Genomic DNA, 19,370 nt, shown 5'->3' with positions numbered 1-19,370 from the left:
TTGGAAAAAAAAAAAAAAAAAAACTTCACCAATGCCTGCAACTTTCACAATAAAATGTTGGAATGAATGCAGGTCACAGATGTAACTGGACTTTTGCTCCTGTATCTGATATTGCTTACTGTGTGGCTTAGATATTGCTATCTGTGTGTTGTGTCTGAGTGGCTCAGTCATGTCTGACTCTTTGCGACCCCAGGGACTATAGCCCACCAGGCTCCTCTGTCCATGAAATTCTCCAGGCGAGAATACTGGAGTGGGTTACCATTTCCTTCTCCAGGGCTCCCACAGGGAAAATTAGAATTGGATGCCACAATTCCAAGGGAGTTCCTTGGGGCATCTTCATTACTAGAGTGTTCTTCCTTTGTAAAGTGCTTCTGACTGCCAGATTGTTTAATTGTGAGCCATTTGGGGGCTCTTCTGATCTAAATGTATCTAACATATCAGATCTGTATGCTTCTCTTAACCTTATGGGGCAACTAGGAGGATGGTGTGAAGCAACATAAGTGAAATTTCAGCACCTGTTCCACTGCAGAAGCAGATGGCTCTTCTGGAGTCGGGGGTGGGGGTCCAGGTCCCTGGGTCTCCCCAAATTCTCCCTCATGAACCCACAAGCATGTCCTTATGTTGCCCCTTCCTCACAGCTTTTCCTGACCTACCTTTTGTTCTCTGTCTCCAAGCACACGGTCATCTTCATATACTGGTCTTCCTTTCGCTCTTCCAAAGTGGCAGACACGAGAGAAAGCTCCCCGAAGAGGGAGACCAGCCAGGTCAGGCGAGAGATGCCGCTGAATGCAGGGAAGCCAAACCGCTCTTCTTCCAATGGGGCAGCTGTGGGGAATCACAGACAAGACGGGGATTGGAGGGGAAAGGCTGACAACTAGGGGGTGACAGGGAGCCAGCAGATGTGGCTGGGGATCAGGACACACAACCTGGCCTTATGGCGGGGGTACCCGAGATGATTCTCATGGAGACTTTCAGAAAAATGTCTCCCTTTGCTCCTGCTTTTGAAATTCAGTTTGTTGGTAAAATAAAATATTTCATTGGAAATTGTAGGTTATCTGGTCCACAGGGAAAGAAAAATGTTTCAGGCTTCTAACGTGTATATGTTGTGTGTGTATGTGTGTGTGTATATATATATACACAAATATATATATGGTACACACATATACATATATATTCCCTTAGTAACTTGAAGCAAAAGAAGAATTAACATATTTTAGTCCTGCAAGCCTATATTTCTATAAATATATAACTGTGTAAATTATAAGAGGGTGAAGGAATCATGATAGCTGTGAAGAAAACAGTAATACCTGTAGACTATATCAATATCAAGAAAATTGATACAGTGGTGTTTTCTTAGACTTCAATATCTATCATCTCAGGTACAACAGTACATTCCGAAGAGGATGAGGATCTGGGTGAGAAACATGGTCAAGATGCTGCTCCCCTCTGTTCCCAGTCTAAATTTTAAACATAACTTGAATTTATAAGATTTCATATCTGTTTCACTGATCTTTAAACCACAGATTTTTTGTAACTTGATACTGACTTAAAACAACTCATAATTATGAGTATGTTCTAAAGAAAATCACAAGCAAATAAAAAAAAAAGGTAAACAGTAGCAAACCAAGACTGTAAATTTCATAGACAACATGGTTTGAAATCACTAGGACCTAAGTGTCAAACTTACACAGGAAACGCAGCTCCCTCTGGGCTGGTTACCGTCTGCTCCTGCTCTTGGCAGAGGACTGAGCAGCTGTCACAAATCTGAGCCCCAGAGTCATAAATGTTGGGTCAACTTTGTGAAGCTACCCACCTCTGAGCTTCATTAAAAACAATCTGTATGACAGGGGTAATGAATACCCACTTTATGGGATTATCCTATGACTTAAACATGAAATAATGCATGTCACATACTTAGCACAATTCCTTGTGCAGATTAATGGTTATTATTATTTGTTGCCACAACGCTCATTAGGTGGTCATTTTAAAGGATGAAGATGGATCACAGCCTTAGAGAATGAACTTCTACAGCGGGGAAGAGAGCAGGGATGAGACAGGGAGTTTGGGATTGACATGTACACGCTGCCATATTTAAAATGAATAACCAACAAAGTCCTACTGTACAGCACAGGGAACTCTGCTCAATGGTATGGCAGCCTGCATGGGAGGGGAGTTTGGGCGAGAATGGATACATGTATCTGTATGACTAAGTCCCTCTGCTGTCCACCTGAAACTATCACACATTGTTTCATGGCTATCCTCCAATATAAAATAAAGAGTTTAAAACATACAAAAAGGAATACAATAAAGGATGAAGACGGATTCTGAAATGAGATTCCACTGTATTTTCTGGAAATTCGTGGAGATGAATGATTTTCCCACTCGACAATGTCAGACTTTCCTTCCTGTAATGCACGTCCTCGGGAAAGGTAGCCCAGATGCTTTAGGGTGCAGAGCTGGAAGTTCCAGCTTGTTTATTTCCTACTGCTAATGCCTTAGGGTACAGACAAATCTAAGGAGTCCGCCCAAAGGAGACTGCAGAGCTGGAAGCTCCAGGTTGTTCATTTCCTACTGCTAGTGGAGGTGCTCCCAGAAAGACCAACATAAACGGCTGAACATATAGTAGATCAGATATTTTGGCTGCAGCTAATGTTTTGATAACTTGTTGGAGGAAGGAAGGGGCTATGCATATTCTATTTGCTGCATAGAGAAGTATAAAAATATTCTCTTCTCCAAGGAACCTTTTTCTCAGTCCTTTTTAAAAGAGAGCTTTCACTTTTAACCTGTGGAATATAATCTCCAATTTGTCAGGATTTCATGAGAAGCTTCTGCCTAATTGACTGGGCCAAAAGTATAAATGCACTTCAGATTTCTAACACATATTTTACCCAAGGCCTACCAAGCAATCAAATCTCATTTGAGGAAAGAAGTAAAATAGGTACTTTTATTGTCTGTGGCTATTTGGGAAAATTAAATCGGCCCGCAGAGACTCTTTGGTAGAAATGAATCCAAGCTCACATCCTAGAGAGCTAGGAAAGAACTCAGCCTCCCCACCTCACCCCACCCCGCCTTACCAGTCACACATGACCTGTGATCCCACCAAGGACTGACCTGTGAAGAGGAGAGACCCTTTCAGCAGGTCCTTCCCCACCACTTCTTTCTTTAAGAATGCAAACTCCTCCATCAAGAGTTCAACATGCTCCTCATGCAAGACCTTCCCTGTCATGACAAGGATGGAGTGAAAAAGGCAGTTATTACCAACTGTGTTATTTGCAGGATACACACATGAAATTATTAGGGAATCAGTTGGGCAACTTACTCTTATATGATTCAAGAAAAAATAGTTCTCTGTACTGTATTATATTTACTACTCTTCTGTAAGTCTGTTATTATTTCAAATAAATAATCTTCAACAAAACAAATAGTTATAGCAACAAAAATATGAGAGCAAGCCAGAAACAATCATGGATTATGAAATAAGAACTTCTTAGGAGAAAATGAAAGGGCAGCTTGCAATTAATGGACCTGAAGTCTCAACTCATTCATTTTCTCACACATATTTCAGCAGCTTTCTAAAATAGCTAGTAATTTATGAAATTCTCAAGAACCATTTTGGCCTCATCTTCCAAAATAGGGTGTTTTGTTTATCTTAGAAATAATAAGTGTTTTTAAATTCGGGAGGAAAATGAAAAGTAAAAATACCATGATCCTATTTACCAGAAAGAACCACTACTAAGATATTGGTTTATTTCCCTTTTGTCATTCGGCTATGAATTATTTTTCATGATTGTGATCATACGGTAAAAACAAAATTATTTTTAGTTTTAAAGTATAAATGTAAATTCACATCATTGTAGAAAATTGAGAAAATGTGAAAGAGAATAAAGAAAAAAATGAAACCACTCAGAATGCTACCAGTTCATCACTGTTGTCATTTTGTTACCTTTGCTTTTTTTTCCCTCCGGTATATGTGACATGATGTTGACACTGATGTTTAAGCAATACAGGAAAGGTCTCAGATCCCAGGGATAATTGGAAAGGAAGTTTGGTAGTAGACAATCAGTGTCACCGTGGGTATACTCTGTCCAAACTCATTTAACTCTGCACCTAAAATCTCTGAATTTATCACAAGGAAATTCTATCTCAAATTACAAAAACTCAGATAATCAGATGAACACCAGAATTATTATTCAATTTCTTCAGTGGCTTTGGTGTTAGCCTGTTCAGAGCTATTTTTGTAGAAGAAATAAAATTTTTGTACTTCTCAGAAATTCTTGTGTCATAGGGTTCGTGATTTGTAACTAGTTTAACCACAGACACAAGTGCTAGAAAAGCTTATCTCACTTGTTACTTAATTAAGTCAGACTTGGCAAGCTATCCCATCTGATTGGTGGGGTAACAGATGGGGCTAGAGATTCATTTTATGTGTGCCCATGAAAACAAAAATATGATTTTCCATTCTATTTGTGATATTTAAAATGCAAAGAGTACCCTTAACCAAGTAGTAGTCAACTGTATGATACCTAATGCTGAAACTATTTTCTATGGCGTCCTGGGTAAATATGTTGGAACAGTTATGATTCTTAGAAAACTCTTTCTTGTATGAAGATGAGCTCTCCATCTCTATAATTCTACCCCCTACCAGCAGAAGCAATATAACATAAATTTATTTTCTCTTTCTATGGAGAGCTTTTAATATATCTTAATTTTTCTCTCCTTTACATTAAATATTTAAACTTCTCTAGGGATTTGTCCAAATTATGTGTAACTTTTTAAAATTTGTTTTTGTTTTTGGGGGCTACACTGTATATACAATTTAGTACCTTCTTAACAATTTTTAAAAATGTGTTATTTCATATTATTAAAACAAATTATGCTCATTATAGGAAACGTGAAAAATAAAGAAAAATAGAAAGTAAATAAAATAATCCAAAATACCACTATCAAGAAATAACCACTATTAAAACAAATTGTCCACACATCTATATTTGTTTTAAAGTGAAACTACATGTAGTTCTGTAACCTGTTTTGTATTTAGTCATGTATCATGTACCTTTTTTATGACAGTAAGAATCTATGACTTTTAGAGCCTGAATAGTATTCATCAGATGAAAATACCCATAATTAACCATTAACCATTCTCTTTTGAATACTGAATTGTGTGCCAATTTTTGTTCTTAAAATGTTGGCATGAACACTTCTGTACAAAATAATTTTTTAATGTATTTCTGTAAAATTAGGTTTACAAAAGATCTGAGCTTTTTACTATTCTTTGATACGTATTTTGACTTGCCCAAATTGTTAAATTAATGATGTTGCATTTGGGGCTTTTAATTATTGTGCATCAACATTCCACTTGAGGTTAAATCCTCTCTTCAATTTTGATTGCTCTGATTCTTCTAAATTTATTTAGCTTTTTAAAAAATTGTAGTAAAACACATAATATAAGATTTACCATATTAACCATTTTTCAGTAGTATTAACTATAAGGACACTGTTGTACAAAAGATCTTTAGAACTTTTTCACTTTGTAAAACTGAAATTTTGTACCTAACTAAAATAACTCCCTCTATTCCTCCACACCAAGCAGCCATCCTTCTATTTTCTGATTCTACAAATTTCACTATTCTAGATACTTCATATAATCTCTTTGTGACTACCTTATGTTACTTACCATAATATTCTTAAGATTCTTCCATGTTGTAGCTTGTGACAAGATTCACTTCTTTCTTTTTTTTTTCCACTTTTTTTTTCACTTCTTCCTTAAGGCTGAATAATATTCCACTGTATATATTCACCACATTTTCTTTATTAATTCATTCATCAATGGACATCTGAATTGTTTCCACTTCTTGGTTATTGTGAATAATGTGCTATGAACCAGAGTGTGCAAATATCTCTTCCAAATCCTTTAAAGTCTTTTCAGTATATACCCAGAACTGGGATTGCTGGATCATATGGTAATTCTATTTATAAATTTTTCAGAAACCTCCATAGAGTTTTCCAGAGTGGCTGAACCATATTATATTCCCACCAATAGGGCACAAGAGCTCTAATTAATTTCTCCACACTCTAACCAGCATTTGTTGTTTTGTTTTGTTTTTTGGTTTTGTTTTGGCCATACGGTATGGCATATGGGATCTTAGTTCCCTTGCCAGGGATCAAACCTGTGCCCCTTGCATAGAAGCTTGGAGTATTAACTACTGGACCAAAAGGGAAGTCCCAGTTTCGTTTTGTGTTTTTTTTAATAGTGGCTATCTTCATGGGTTTGAGGAGATATTTCAATGCAGTTTTGATTTGCATTCCTTTAATCATTAGTGATGTGTGCTCAGTTGCTCAGTCGTGTCCGACTCTCTGTGACCCCATGGACTGTAGCCCACCAGGCTCCTCTGTTCATGGAATTTTCCAGGCAAGAATACTGGAGCGAGTTGCCATTTCCTTCTCCAGGAGATCTTCCTGACCCAGGGATTGAACTCGCATCTTGCATCTCCTGCACTAGCAGGTGGATTCTTTACCAACTGCCATATAAGTTTCTGTACCAATTATGGTTTCCCTGGACCCAACGGTCTTACAAACAGCAACATTAGCTCAAAGAACTGTGGACATCACGAAATATGGTTCTTTTAGACTTGAGAAAAACACGCCCTTCAATAGTGCCTCAATACCCTATAATCTCTAATTTGAGTAACGGAAAAATTCAGGCTGCTCTCAGAGGCACTTGGAAATGAGATCCAATTCAGACTGATGGCCCCTCAGTTTCCTCCAGTGACCCTATACTGAACAAGAAAATTGAAAATTCCCTGTACATCTATGCCTTTCTCTAGTGTGAATTCTCCAGTGTTCAAACAGATTTGCTTGTAAAATATTTCCCACATGTAGAGTACTCTTGAGGCCTTTCTCCAGTGTGATAATCATTAGTGACAATGAGCATCTTTTTGTATGCTTCTTTTGACCATTTGTAAATCTTCTTTGGAGAAGTACCTATTCAGGTTCTTTGTGCATTTTAAAATCAGGTTTTTTATTGTTGTTGTTGAGTGTTAAGAGCTCTTTATATAATCTGGATATTAACCCTTATCAGCTACCTGATTTGCAAATACATTCTCCCATTCTGTAGATTGCCTTGTCACTCTGTTGATTGTCTCCTTTGTTGTGTAGAAGCTTTTTTTAGTTTAGTGCAAAATCCCATGTCTACTTTTGCTTTTGTACTTTGGGTGTCACATCCAGAAAAAAGTCACTGCCATGGCCAATGTCCAGAAGCTTTCCCCTACATTTTCTTCCAGGAGTTTTATAGTTTTACATCTTAAATTTAGGGCTGTATGAGTTAAAAAGGTATAAGGTAAAGGTACAACTTCATTCTTTTCCATGTGGCTATCCATCTCTCCCAACACTTTCTGTTAAAGAGACTGTCCATTCCCCCATTGTGTGATCTCAAAGACCCTTGTCAAAGATCACTTGACCATCTATATACACAAGGGTTTGTTTCTGAACTCTCTATTCTATTTCATTGGACTATATGTCTTTTAAAAAATATTTCTCTATATTTGACTGTATCAGGTCTTAGTGGTGGCATGTGGGCTTCTCTCTAGTTGTGGTGTTCAGCAAGGCTCAGAGGGAAAAATGTGGACTTCAGAGCCCAAAAGGATTGAAATAAAATCTCCACCTCTCATTTAGTGGTCATATTACTAGCTTTGTGACCTGGTACAAAACTTTTTTAAAAAGTATAGTAGGTGTACAATATTATATAAGTTACAGGCACACAATTTTTGAAGGTTATGCTCCATTTCTGGTAGAAAAATTTTTGACTTCTCTGAGCCATGGATTCCTATATATAAGCTAGAGAAAATACCTACCTCCAAGGATTTCTAAGAGAACTAAGCAAAATAACATATGCTTAGAAAAGTTTCCAAGTTCCCAGTATTAATAAATGGTGCTCCTCTTGAGAAACAACAAAAACTATAAACTGTGCACATCAGACAATCAATTACCCTCCTAGGCACTTTTCCATTAGCAATACAAGTATCACATGAATAAAAGCAAGATAATATAATATTAGCCTAAGTGGAAGCTAATTAATATTTTTCATGAGAGTAAAAGAAGCTGGTAAGTCTTGAACAAAAGTCTGCAAGTTCCCACCCATCCCTCTGCCCTGTTGTTCCTCCACAAACACACCCCACCCCGCTCTTTATGTGCCTACAGTATGAGGACTGGGCTGGGGGCCCATAGGACCGGTAACATGTCTGACACAGGGTTGCTTATAAGGCATAAAGATGGTACCATAGAAGTCTTAGAGGCAGGAATTCTAAGTAAGAGGGTGTATGCCCCAGATGCACAGAACATACATCACCTTTCTGCTCGGCCAACTCCCACAGGTCCTTAGCTGCCACCCAAGACAGTGTCATGGGGTATTCCACAAGGACATGCTTTCCAGCATTCAGGAATTGCCTTTGGAAAAGAGGGATAAATACAGATAAAATGCACTTCAATTAAGTTTTGCTTAAGTACCCTGCATGACAGACTATGAAAAATGCACACAAGTCTCCATGTAAATGTCATGACAGAATGCAGATGAGACTCAGGGCCAGGGGATGGGGAGGACGAACTGCATCTCATGCTATTTTCTACTAAGCAGTAAGAGAAAGGTTTTCTAGTTATGTCATCACTTGAACATTCACCCATTCATCCACTGATATATCCAACCAGGTACTATTTACCAGTTATTCTGGAGGAGAAATACAGCCATGTCAACAGGTAAATTGTCTATTGCCACAGTCAGTTCCCAACTCTGGGAGTTGGTGATGGACAGGGAGGCCTGGTGTGCTGCAGTCCTTGGGCAGTGACTGAAAATCACTCAGTCATGTCTGACTCTTTGTGACCCCATGGACTGTAGCACACCAGGCCTCCCTGTCCATCACCAACCCCTGGAGCTTACTCAAACTCAAGTCCATCAAGTTGGTGATGCCATCCAGCCATCTCATCCTCTGTCGTCCCCTTCTCCTCCTGCCCTCAATCTTTCCCAGCATCAGGGTTTTTTCCAATAAGTCAGTTCTTTGCATCATGTGGCCAAAGTATTGGAGTTTCAGCTTCAGCATCAGTCCTTCCAATGAATATTCAGGACTGACTTCCTTTAGGATGAACTGATTGGGTCTCCTTGCAGTCCAAGGGACTCTCAAGAGTCTTCTCCAACACCACAGTTCAAAAGCATCAATTCTTCGGCATTCAGCTTTCTTTATCGTCCAACTCTCACATCCATACATGACTACTGGAAAAACCATAGCTTTGACTAGATGGACCTTTGTTGGCACAGTAATGTCTCTGCTTTTTAATATGCTGTCTAGGTTGGTCATAACTTTTCTTCCAAGGAGCATGCGTCTTTTAATTTCATGGCTGCAGTCACTGTCTGCAGTGATTTTGGGGCCCCCCAAAAATAAAGTCTGTTACTGTTTCCACTTTTCACCATCTATTTGCCATGAAGTAATGGGACCAGATGCCATGATCTTAGTTTTCTGAATGTTGAGCTTTAAGCCAACTTTTTCACTCTTCTGCCATAACGGTGGTGCCATCTGCATGAGGTTATTGATATTTCTTCTAGCAATCTTGATTCCAGCTTGTGCTTCATCCAGTCCAGCATTTCTCATGATGTACTCTGCATTTAAGTTAAATAAGCAGGGTGACATTATACAGCCTTGATGTACTCCTTCCCCGATTTGGAACTAGTCTGTTGTTCCATGTCCAATTCTAACTGTTGCTTCTTGACCTGAATACAGATTTCTCAGGAAGTAGGTCAGTGGTCTGGTATTCCCATCTCATTAAGAATTTCCCAGTTTGCTGTGATCCACACAGTCAAAGGCTTTGGCGTAGTCAATAAAGCAGAAGTAGATGTTTTTCTGGAACTTTCTTGCTTTTTTGATGATCCAACGGATATTGGCAATTTGATCTCTGGTTCCTCAGGCTTTTCTAAATCCAGCTTGAACATCTGGAAGTTCACAGTTCACACACTGTTGAAGCCTGGCTTGGAGAATTTTGAGCATTACTTTACTAGCTTGTGAGATGAGCGCAATTGTGTGGTAGTCCGAATATTCTTCGGCATTGCCTTTCTTTGGGGTTGGAATGAAAACTCACCTTTTCTAGTCCTGTGGCCACTGCTGAGTTTTCCAAATTTGCTGGCATATTGAGTGCAGCACTTTCACGGCATCATGTTTTAGAATTTGAAATAGCTCAACTGGAATTCTATCACCTCTACTAGCTCCATTACCACATGAGAGCTATAAATAAAGACTACAAAATATGGCAGCCAGCTCTGTCTGAGGCAATTGGAAAACATTTCACTAAGGCTCTGAACTGGGTCTTGAAGTGTAAACAGGCATTTTCCAGGTGCCAGGGGATGAGGGTGTTTCACGATGAGCAGCATAGGCAGGGGCTTGGGCATTTATGGGGCTTTGTCCATTGAGACATGGTGTGAATTTCAGCATTTCTATGTGGCAGGGGAGGGGAGGGAGAGAGAAACGAGGTCCTAAGAGGAGCTGGGAGTCTGATGTAAAGGAAGGACCCAGACTGCTGTGCTCAGAAGTCTGGCTTTTATGCTCCAGATATTCTAGGGGACAAACATAAGTATGGGAATTATATGATACCTTCGTTCAGGTCTTCTCTGGTGCCAAAAAGGGGATCCACGTAAAGGTGCATCTGTCCACATTTAGAGTGAGTGTTATAAAGAGAGAGCAGCTGACTTCTGGGCAACCACACTGTGCAAGTAGCTGTGGTTTAATGTCAGGACCTAAACAGAAAGCTGAGCTCCATGGGCAGGTGGCAGCACCTTGTTAGCTGCCAGGTCTCCCATGGGGCTCTTCCTTCCAGGCTCCATTCCACCAAATGCCTAGAGAGCTCTAGGTTTTGCATTCAAAGGTGGAGCATTCAAAGGTAGGGTATGTGTGGGGGAAACATTTCATTTCTCTATATGAATATAATGCGACCTCCCCAATCTTACACCACCACTATTTCCTTAATCATCTCATGGCAAAAAACACTTCCTATTAAAGAAGTCCTAGAGATATTCTCAGAGAGATTTCACATTGTTTAAAGTGCAAAGGATAAAATGTTGGAAGCTGAAAGAACTATGGCATTTCTCCAAGACACAAAAAAGACACTGGCTCCATATCCTAAGTTATATACTGAGAAGAAGGCAAATGTTGGTCGCTCAGTCGTGTCTGACTCTGCGGCTGGTGGACTATAGCCTGCCAGGCTCCTCTGTCCATGGAATTCTCCAGGCCAGAATACTGGAGTGGGTACCCTTTCCCTTCTCCAGGAGATCTTCCCAACCCAGGGATCAAACCCAGGTCTTCCACATTGTAGGCAGATTCTAAGAAGGCAGGCACTAGTCAAACTAATCTCAATAAATTTTTTACAATGAAATAAAGCACTTTAATTCTTAATGTGTCTAATGTTTTAAATTATGGTGAACTAAATACTAGTTCTACTATATTTTTCATGTCCTTATACCTTTATAACCCATAGTGAGAGTTAACATTTTGATGACAATTTTTTAAAGCCCTGGATCCATCCCCCTGATTATTAAGATCCCTGTGTAAGATGTCAGCCCAGGTATTTTCACTGTCCTATACTACTGTGCAAGGTGAGGACTTGAATACCCACCTGATGTAGTCCTCGTGGCTGGAGCTCTCACTGCAGATAAAAGCAACCTCGACCTCTTGACTGGAAAGAGCATCTTCCAGAGAAATTTGCGGCACCTCATCAATGCTCCCCAGCTCTCGTCTGTTTGAGAAGGACAGACAAGTGGAACTCAAAGCAGGCAGAACATCGGCTGACAATAAATGAGTGCCATCCTGCTCCCCAGCTCCCAACAATGTCCTGGTGATCAGTTTTTGGAAACGAAGAAAGCAGTTTCTCCCATCTCATTTCCAGGGCACTTCCAGTACAGAGTAACAGACAGAACCTCCAGCACAGAGTAAGGAATCGGGGAACTGGCATCGAGTCCTGCTACCACTGCTAACAGCCTGTACGACGTGGGAGCCTTTGAATTTACGTCATCTCTAAAATAAATAAAAAGAACAGATCTCTTGTTATCTCATAAGAAGTAATCTCTACGGTCACTGCCAGCTCCAAGCACTTGGCCAGACACTAGGACTACCAAACCTAATCCAGATCCAAGACTCTAACACCTCTGCGGGGCACAGTGCTGTGGGGCTTTGAGCTCCTCCACGTACATCACGGCCTTGTGTCCGTCAAGCAGAAGGTGGGCGTCACTGCCTCCTTTATAGCTGAGCTGACAAAGCCCAGAGAGGCAGGGGCTCCACAGCTCACTGGTAGTAGGGCAAGGACAGGAGCCTGAGCCTCCTGACTCCCACACAGTAGAAGGACCCCTGCTTTAGAACAGCAGAGGGTCCCGGCTGCCCTGGGGCTGAGGCTGGAGCAGAGGAGCAGTCCTCCAACAAAGGTTGTCACAGAGGAAATGGGGCAGCTGGCAGGAGGCTTGGGGCAGCGCAGAGCCCCCTTGAGTGGCAGCAGCCAGAGGGCAGCTGGGGGAGTTTGGCTGCTGAAGAACATCCTGGTAGGTTCTTTCCTGTGGGAGCCACCCATCTGCACTGCTTGGTCTGACCAATGCCTCCCGCTTGCCTCCCTGTGCCTTTCCAGTAGGGAAGATGTGGTGAAGAGGAAAAGTTAAAATTTTACATAACCTCCTGCTCGTTCTGCCTCTGTAACTCATCTTGCTGCTTGCAAAGTCTGGATCATATAGGTCATGTAGTCTCAGAAAGACAACACCAGGAACTGGAGCTTATCTCACTCACCCTTGTCCTGTTCTGCCCAACAGAACAATTGCCCAACTCTGCCAACCTGCTTAATCATGCCTGTCCATGTTAAGGTCTGGCATCCCCCTCCCCATCTTGACTGCTGTTCCTGTGCTAATGAAACCCCTTAAACCAGCCTAGTAGCAGCTAGAGTTGCCCACTATAGTCTGTCTATAGAAACTCTGTAACCCCTTTACTCGGGGCTCAGAGCTTAGAATGTTAACTCCTCTGGGTCCACCGGCATAATAAACTTGAGTTCTCCAATTCTCCAAGTGTGGTGCTGGGTTTCTCGATTACTGGATTCTGCAACAGTGAGGCATGAACTAAAGTCTTCAGCTTCTAGCAAGCTCGGTCTGATAGAGAGAGGAAGAGACTACATAACCACAACACAAGACTAATAGGTGGGGTCTTCCCTGGTGGTTCAGTGGTTAAACCTCTGTGCTTCCAATGCAGGGGGCACGGGTTTAATGCCTGGTTGGGGAACTAAGATCCCACATGCTGTGCAGCATGGCCAAATAAAAATAACCGGAGGGATGCTATGCCAGGGGTACAAGTGGGAGATTCCAGGAAGGCAAGGAACATCCAGTTTAGGGTTTCAGAAGAGGGTTCCTGGGGAGGTGACAGGTCTCAGCAGGTAGGTTGTGAGGAACAGAGCATGTGGCAAGGGGACAGTGTGGTAACAGCAGGGGGCTGGTAAAGTGAGAGGAAGGGAGGGTGAGCTGGTCATCCTATGGGACCTGGGTAGGTTAGGCATGTCATCAGCTGGCAGAGGAAGGCTGATAGGGAAGCAGAAGCCCCACTTCAGCCCGAAGCCCTTGTACATGAGACCCCAGACGCAGGCAGGGGAGCAGGGGGAGGAACAGTACCGCTAATCATGATATCAAGTCTCCCATCTGTGCTGCTCCCTTAGAATCCTCCTGGGAGGGGAAGACTGACCAAGGACAGGGTGCCAGCACTTCTGGGTTGCCTCTGTGCCCCCAAATTCACTTTAAGTCCTTAAGGAAGGGCTAGGTTCTAAGACAGACAAACGGGAAGAAAGCAGGTCCCATAAATTAAAATATGAAAGAAACTCTACATGGACCATCATGATGGTTACTTATGCTCGTACTGACATTTAGGTGATTTCTCTAAAACACTAAGAAGCAGAGACCTGCCTGACTTGCTGTCTGTCCCAATGCCTGGGCTGATACAGGGCCCACCTCCGGTTCACAATGACTGCTGATAACTGACGTTACGTGGTGTGAGTTTTGTAAGTAGTGTGTGTGGAAGTGGTGGGCGTCAAGGAGGAGCTGAGGGTGACTAAGGGAAGAAGAAAAGCAGTGAAAGTTAGGTTTTGGCTGAGTTACAGGAAATAAATGATAATCTTTAAAAGCGGGGTTCAGAATTATCATAGGGGAAAAAAAAAAAAGAATTATCATAGGGGAAATGAATATATGGTATTTAAAAGCCAGGCTTTGGAATCAGATAGACGTGCGCTATTGTTCAGTTCTTCGATTTTTCCAGCTGTGTAACATCAGGCAAATTACTTAACCTCTCTGTGGTTCAGCTTCTGTATCTGTCAAGTAGGTTGATATTGGCATTGATGTCAAATAACTGGTCAGGCTTACAAAGCCCAGGGCCCTGGGAAGGCTGTCACGGTTAACTGATGGAACACACCTCAAGCCTTCTTTCAGGCCAACCCACGTGTGTTCACTGTGCCCCTCCTGTCACCATCAGGCCCGGTGCTCACCTCCCCCGCCTCGGCCTTTGCAGTCCCCTATAGGATGACTCACTGCACATCCCGGTTGCAGGGCCAGCACTCTAGTTCCCAGACCTGTCTGAGATCTTGTGGGGCTGACCCTGCACAGTTCCCTGGAATGACCCCTGAGCTGACTTGCTCTCTCTGGGGTCTGGAGAACCGTAATCCATGCACCCAGCTCCCGGGGAATTACAGGGCATAAAGCAAAGCCACCTGGACACGAAGCCAATCAGGTTCAGGAACGCCGAGGAAGCGTGTGGATTCCGCAGGTCCCGGATCCGTACGGAGCCAGCTCTGCCGACGCCGACCACCACCACCCCAAACTTCCTCTCGGGCTGAAACACACAGGATCAAGGTGGGGTTTAAAAATGGTCCAGGCTCATACTTACAATGTTTAACTTGAGTATTTGTGTCCCCCCCCTGCCGTGTATAGATGCTGAGCTTGTTTGGCTTGAGTACAATATCAACTGAAAAGACCAAATATTTTTCATTCTGACAAAATTTAAAATCCAACAAACATTTATCAAAATCTAAAAGAACACCCCCCAAACACAACAGTCTGGGCAGATAGCACAGAACAGCAAAACAGACACGTGGGCAAGACCAGTGAGGGACCAGACAAGCAAGCCAGGAGCCAACACGGATCATGGAAGCCACAGCAGGGGAGGAGGAATGAGACTCCCTGAAATGCAAGGATGGAGAGAAGTCAGCTCCCCCCAAAATATTTCTATGGCTGCTCTGACCTGTGTTATCCATGGAAAAGGCTCTTTGCACACTTGGCTCTCCACCCACTTCTACTGCCACCTCCCCGCTAATGAGAGATCTTCATCTTGAAGCTGTACCCAGCCCTAGTCTGGTACCTCTGTCCTCCCTCTCTCTCTCCTCCAGTGGACGTGCAAATCTAAGGTAACAGAGAGTCATACAGAAGTGACAGTGCTCAGTGAGATTCAGGGGGACAGCGCACATGGGCACATGGTGACCTTATTCAGACCCCTCACCACCCTGGCTTTCTGGGTTCCAACTAATGTCACTCTCACCCTACTGTGAGAGCTTACTCATTATTTGGGTACAATGCATATAGTACTAGAATGAAAAATCAACTCAAGTTTTTCAAGTTATATAGCAACTTACTATAATCTAAACTGATAAAAATTCTCTCTATATATAAACTTCAGACCCAGTTCTTCTTGGATGCCTCCATGCACAAAAACTCAAATGTCCCCCTTAGATTCCCTTTCCCTTCACCTTTGTCATCTGGTGTCACCATTTCCTACAGTTTGCCCCCCTTCCTGCATCCAGTGCTCTAGTCTTAGCCCAGGACTTCTTTGCCTCCTGCCTAATGATCTGATAAATCCCCCCCTGGTCTCACCCTTCCCATGGGTGGTACCCCGGACTGCCAGAGCAGATGCTTCAGATGAAAACTAAGTCCTTCCCCTGATGAAAGCTCTTCATTTTCCCCAACTGTTACAGACTGAATGACTGCTTCCCTCCCCTCAAAAGGCATATTGGGATCCCTGTCCCCCAAACATGATGGCAGTAGGAGGTGAGGCCTCTGGGTAATCGGGGTGAGATGAAATCATGAGGGAGGAGCCCCCATGAATGGGGTTGGTCCTAAGAGTCACCGGACAGCTTGACTCCTCTCCCTGCTCTCTGCCCACGTGAGGACACGATGAGGAGTCAGCCGCCTGCAGCCCATTAAGGGGGCCCCCCATATCTCAACCCATCTCAGACTTCTAGACTCCGAACTTCATGAGAATTTCTGTGGCACTGTTCAGCAGCCCAAACCGTGAGACAGTCTGTAAGAAAACAATTGAAGGGGAAAAAAAATCCAAGTCCATGTTTTCTACCAAACACAAGTCCTTCCACAATTCAGCACCGGCCTGCTTCTCCAGCCCTGCCTTTCAGTCACCTCCTCCACGTGTAACTTTAGGCTTCAGACCTTCCAACACAGGACTGTTTCTTCCCTGAGTCTTTGCAAATCCTGTTCTCTTTGCCTGGAAGGAGTTTCTCCCTACTGTCCACAAGGGGATGCCTTCAAAGATTTCAAGATTTGGGCAACTTAAACCTTATGAAGCCTTTCCTGATGCTATCAGTTAGATTTTTTTTTTTTTTTTTTTGCATATAATAAAGATCACCCATTTTGTGTACAGTTCTATGGGTTCTGACCAACAGACACTTACATACCTACCACAATCAAGATACAGAATCTATACAGATACTATCATCTCCTCCAAAATTACCTGTACCCCTTTGCAGTCAACTGTTTCCCCTGCCAGGCAACCCTCAACTTGTCTACCATCCCGGTAGTTTTGCCTTTTCTAGAATATCATAAAAATGAAATCACAATATGCAGTCTTTTGGGTCAGGCTTCCACTTAAAACAATGTGTTTTTTATCTATTTTGTTACATGTATCAATCATTTCTTTTTATGAGTACTAGTCATAATAGCTTGTTTATCCATTTGGCACCTGAAGAATATGCTGCTGCTGGTTCAGATGAATTCATAATTTATTCAATTATGAATAAAGCTGCTGTAGACAGTCATGTCCTACTTTGAGTTCTCATTTAACTTGGGTAAATACCTGGGTATGAGTTTGCTGTGTCATAGGGCAAGTGTAGGCTTAACTTTATGAGAAACTGCCAAACTGTTTTTTTCCAAAGTGTACCTTTATACCTATACTGTTTTGCATTCTTGTCACTGATGTCTGAAAGGTTCTGCATTCTCTCCAGCAGCTGGTATCATCAGGTCTTCTCCTCTTTTTATTTTAGCCATTATAATAGGTGTGTTGTGGTCTCTCACTGAGGTTTCTATTTGCAGTTCCATAATGACTAATGATGTTGAGCACTGTTTCACGTGTTTATTTGCCATCTATAAATCTTCACTGGTAAGGCGTCTGTTCATTTCACAGGCTGTATCAACTATGTACAACTAGGCAGGGGTATGCCAGGCCTGTCTTTAAATATACTGGGTCCTTAAACCCAGCTCACGGGTCATCTTCTCTGGAAGCCATCAAGCTTTTTTGTTTTGTTTTATTTGCATACAATATCCAATTGTCCTAATATCATTTATTGAGAAAGACCAACCTTTTTCTACTGAAATGCCTTTGTACCTTGGTGGAAGCTGTCTTGATTGCTATAGTTTTTTTTTTTTTCATTTATTATTATTAGTTGGAGGCTAATTACTTTACAATATTGTAGTGGTTTTTGTCATACATTGACATGAATCAGCCACAGTTTTATGGTAAGTATGGAAGTCCATCACTGTGAATTCATTGTCTTTTTCAAAATTCTAGTTCTCCTGCCTTTACATATAAATTTTAGAATCAATTACTAGATAAATAAAATGAAATAAAATAAAAATTCCTGCCAGAATTTTGAGTGGGATTATATTGAATTTATGGATAAGTTTGAGGAAAAAACCCAACATCTTCAGTAAAATGAATCTTCTAATCCATGAATATGGTATATATATACATTTATTTAGGTCCTTGATTTCTTTCATTCTGTCACTTCAGTGGATAGATTCTGCACCCATTTTGTTAAATTTACACTTAAATTTTTATGATTTTTAGTGCTGTTATAAATTTTTATTTATAAATGAAATTACACTTTACCTTCCATTTCCAATTGTTCATTGTGAGTATACAGACATACAACTGATTTCTGTATACTGACTTGGCATCTTGCAATCTTGCTGAACTCACTTATTACTTCTAGCAGCTTTTTTGGTAATTCTATTAGATTTTCCACATAGACCATACAGTCAGATGTAACTAGAGATGATTTTACTTCCAATCTGTATGTGCTTTGCTCATTTTTCTTGCCTGACTGCACTGGGTGGGTATGGTTTTGAACAGGAGCAGTAAGAGAGGACAATCTTGCTCACCTTTTAATCTTCAGGGATATAATTTGTTCTTTCACCATGGAGAATGATCTTGGCTATAGATTTTTATGTAGATATCCTTTTTCAGGATGTGGATATTTCCATTTATTCATATTTTGCTTACATTTTAAAACCATAAATGGTCTAACTTTGTCAAGTGTCTTTTCTGTGTCTGTTGAGATGATCACGTGATATTTTTCTTCTTAAAGTCTGTTGATACAATGACACCTTTCATTCCTAGGATAAACCTCACTTGGTCATAATGTATTATTCTTTACATATACTGTTGATTCTATTTGCTAAAATCTTATTTTAAATGTTTGCATCTGTGTTCATGAGAGTTGTTGTTCAGTCGCTAAGTCATGACTGAGATAACGTTATACCATTTCAAACCTAAGAACCTTACAACAGTATACTTCCACTTCCTCTCTCCCTGACTTTGTACTACTGTTGTTACGTAACTTATAAACTGCTCAAGGTACCAGTCAGGATTCAGTAATGTGATCTAAGCACAGAGTTTTAACATGGGGAATCAGGGGTTTACATCACCATTTCAAACAATAGGGAGCTAAATCCAGAGAAGCCATCACTGACCATCTCCTACTGCAATCAAGCAAGTGATTCTCAAGAGTTTGCCTGGAAGCCAAGACCTCAGGAGAGCATCTGCAGCCTAAAGCTTGGAAGAGCAACTGTGCCCTCTGAATAAATTTCTTTCTTCAGCCTCCAAATCTCCCGGGAGCGCCTCTTACTGGCCAAATTCACACATGAGATGGAACTTTGGGAAATGTAGTTCTAAGCTTGTGGCTACAATGCCCAACTGACCACAGGCCATTTAGCCCAGTTGGTGCCTTCTGGGTTACAAGCCTAGCTTTTAATTTTTATTTTTGATAGTCTCATACACAAAAAGCAGAAGGACAGTCTTTAGAGAAATCTGTACTGAATTGCCAAA

At 41.5% G+C, this 19,370-nt stretch overlaps 1 protein-coding gene across 3 annotated transcripts in view; it reads right to left on the bottom strand.

Annotated features, from left to right (window-relative positions):
* The window catches only part of BLVRA (biliverdin reductase A), a 49,199-nt gene that overhangs the window by 4,842 nt on the left and 24,987 nt on the right, over positions 1-19,370 (bottom strand). For all 3 annotated transcript variants that reach the window (XM_070467085.1, XM_070467091.1, XM_020913577.2), the window contains 5 exons: positions 14,752-14,873; positions 11,647-11,766; positions 8,345-8,442; positions 3,112-3,219; positions 654-825 (listed from right to left, as the gene is read on the bottom strand). In XM_070467085.1, coding sequence (XP_070323186.1) covers positions 654-825; positions 3,112-3,219; positions 8,345-8,442; positions 11,647-11,766; positions 14,752-14,873 — 620 coding nt within the window. The remainder of the gene's footprint in view (positions 1-653; positions 826-3,111; positions 3,220-8,344; positions 8,443-11,646; positions 11,767-14,751; positions 14,874-19,370) is intronic.

This window comes from Odocoileus virginianus, chromosome 1 (genome assembly GCF_023699985.2).
Source record: "Odocoileus virginianus isolate 20LAN1187 ecotype Illinois chromosome 1, Ovbor_1.2, whole genome shotgun sequence".
Taxonomy (NCBI): Eukaryota; Metazoa; Chordata; class Mammalia; order Artiodactyla; family Cervidae; genus Odocoileus; species Odocoileus virginianus.
Note: the sequence above shows the minus strand (reverse complement) of the source record. Positions and strands in the feature narration are given on the sequence as shown.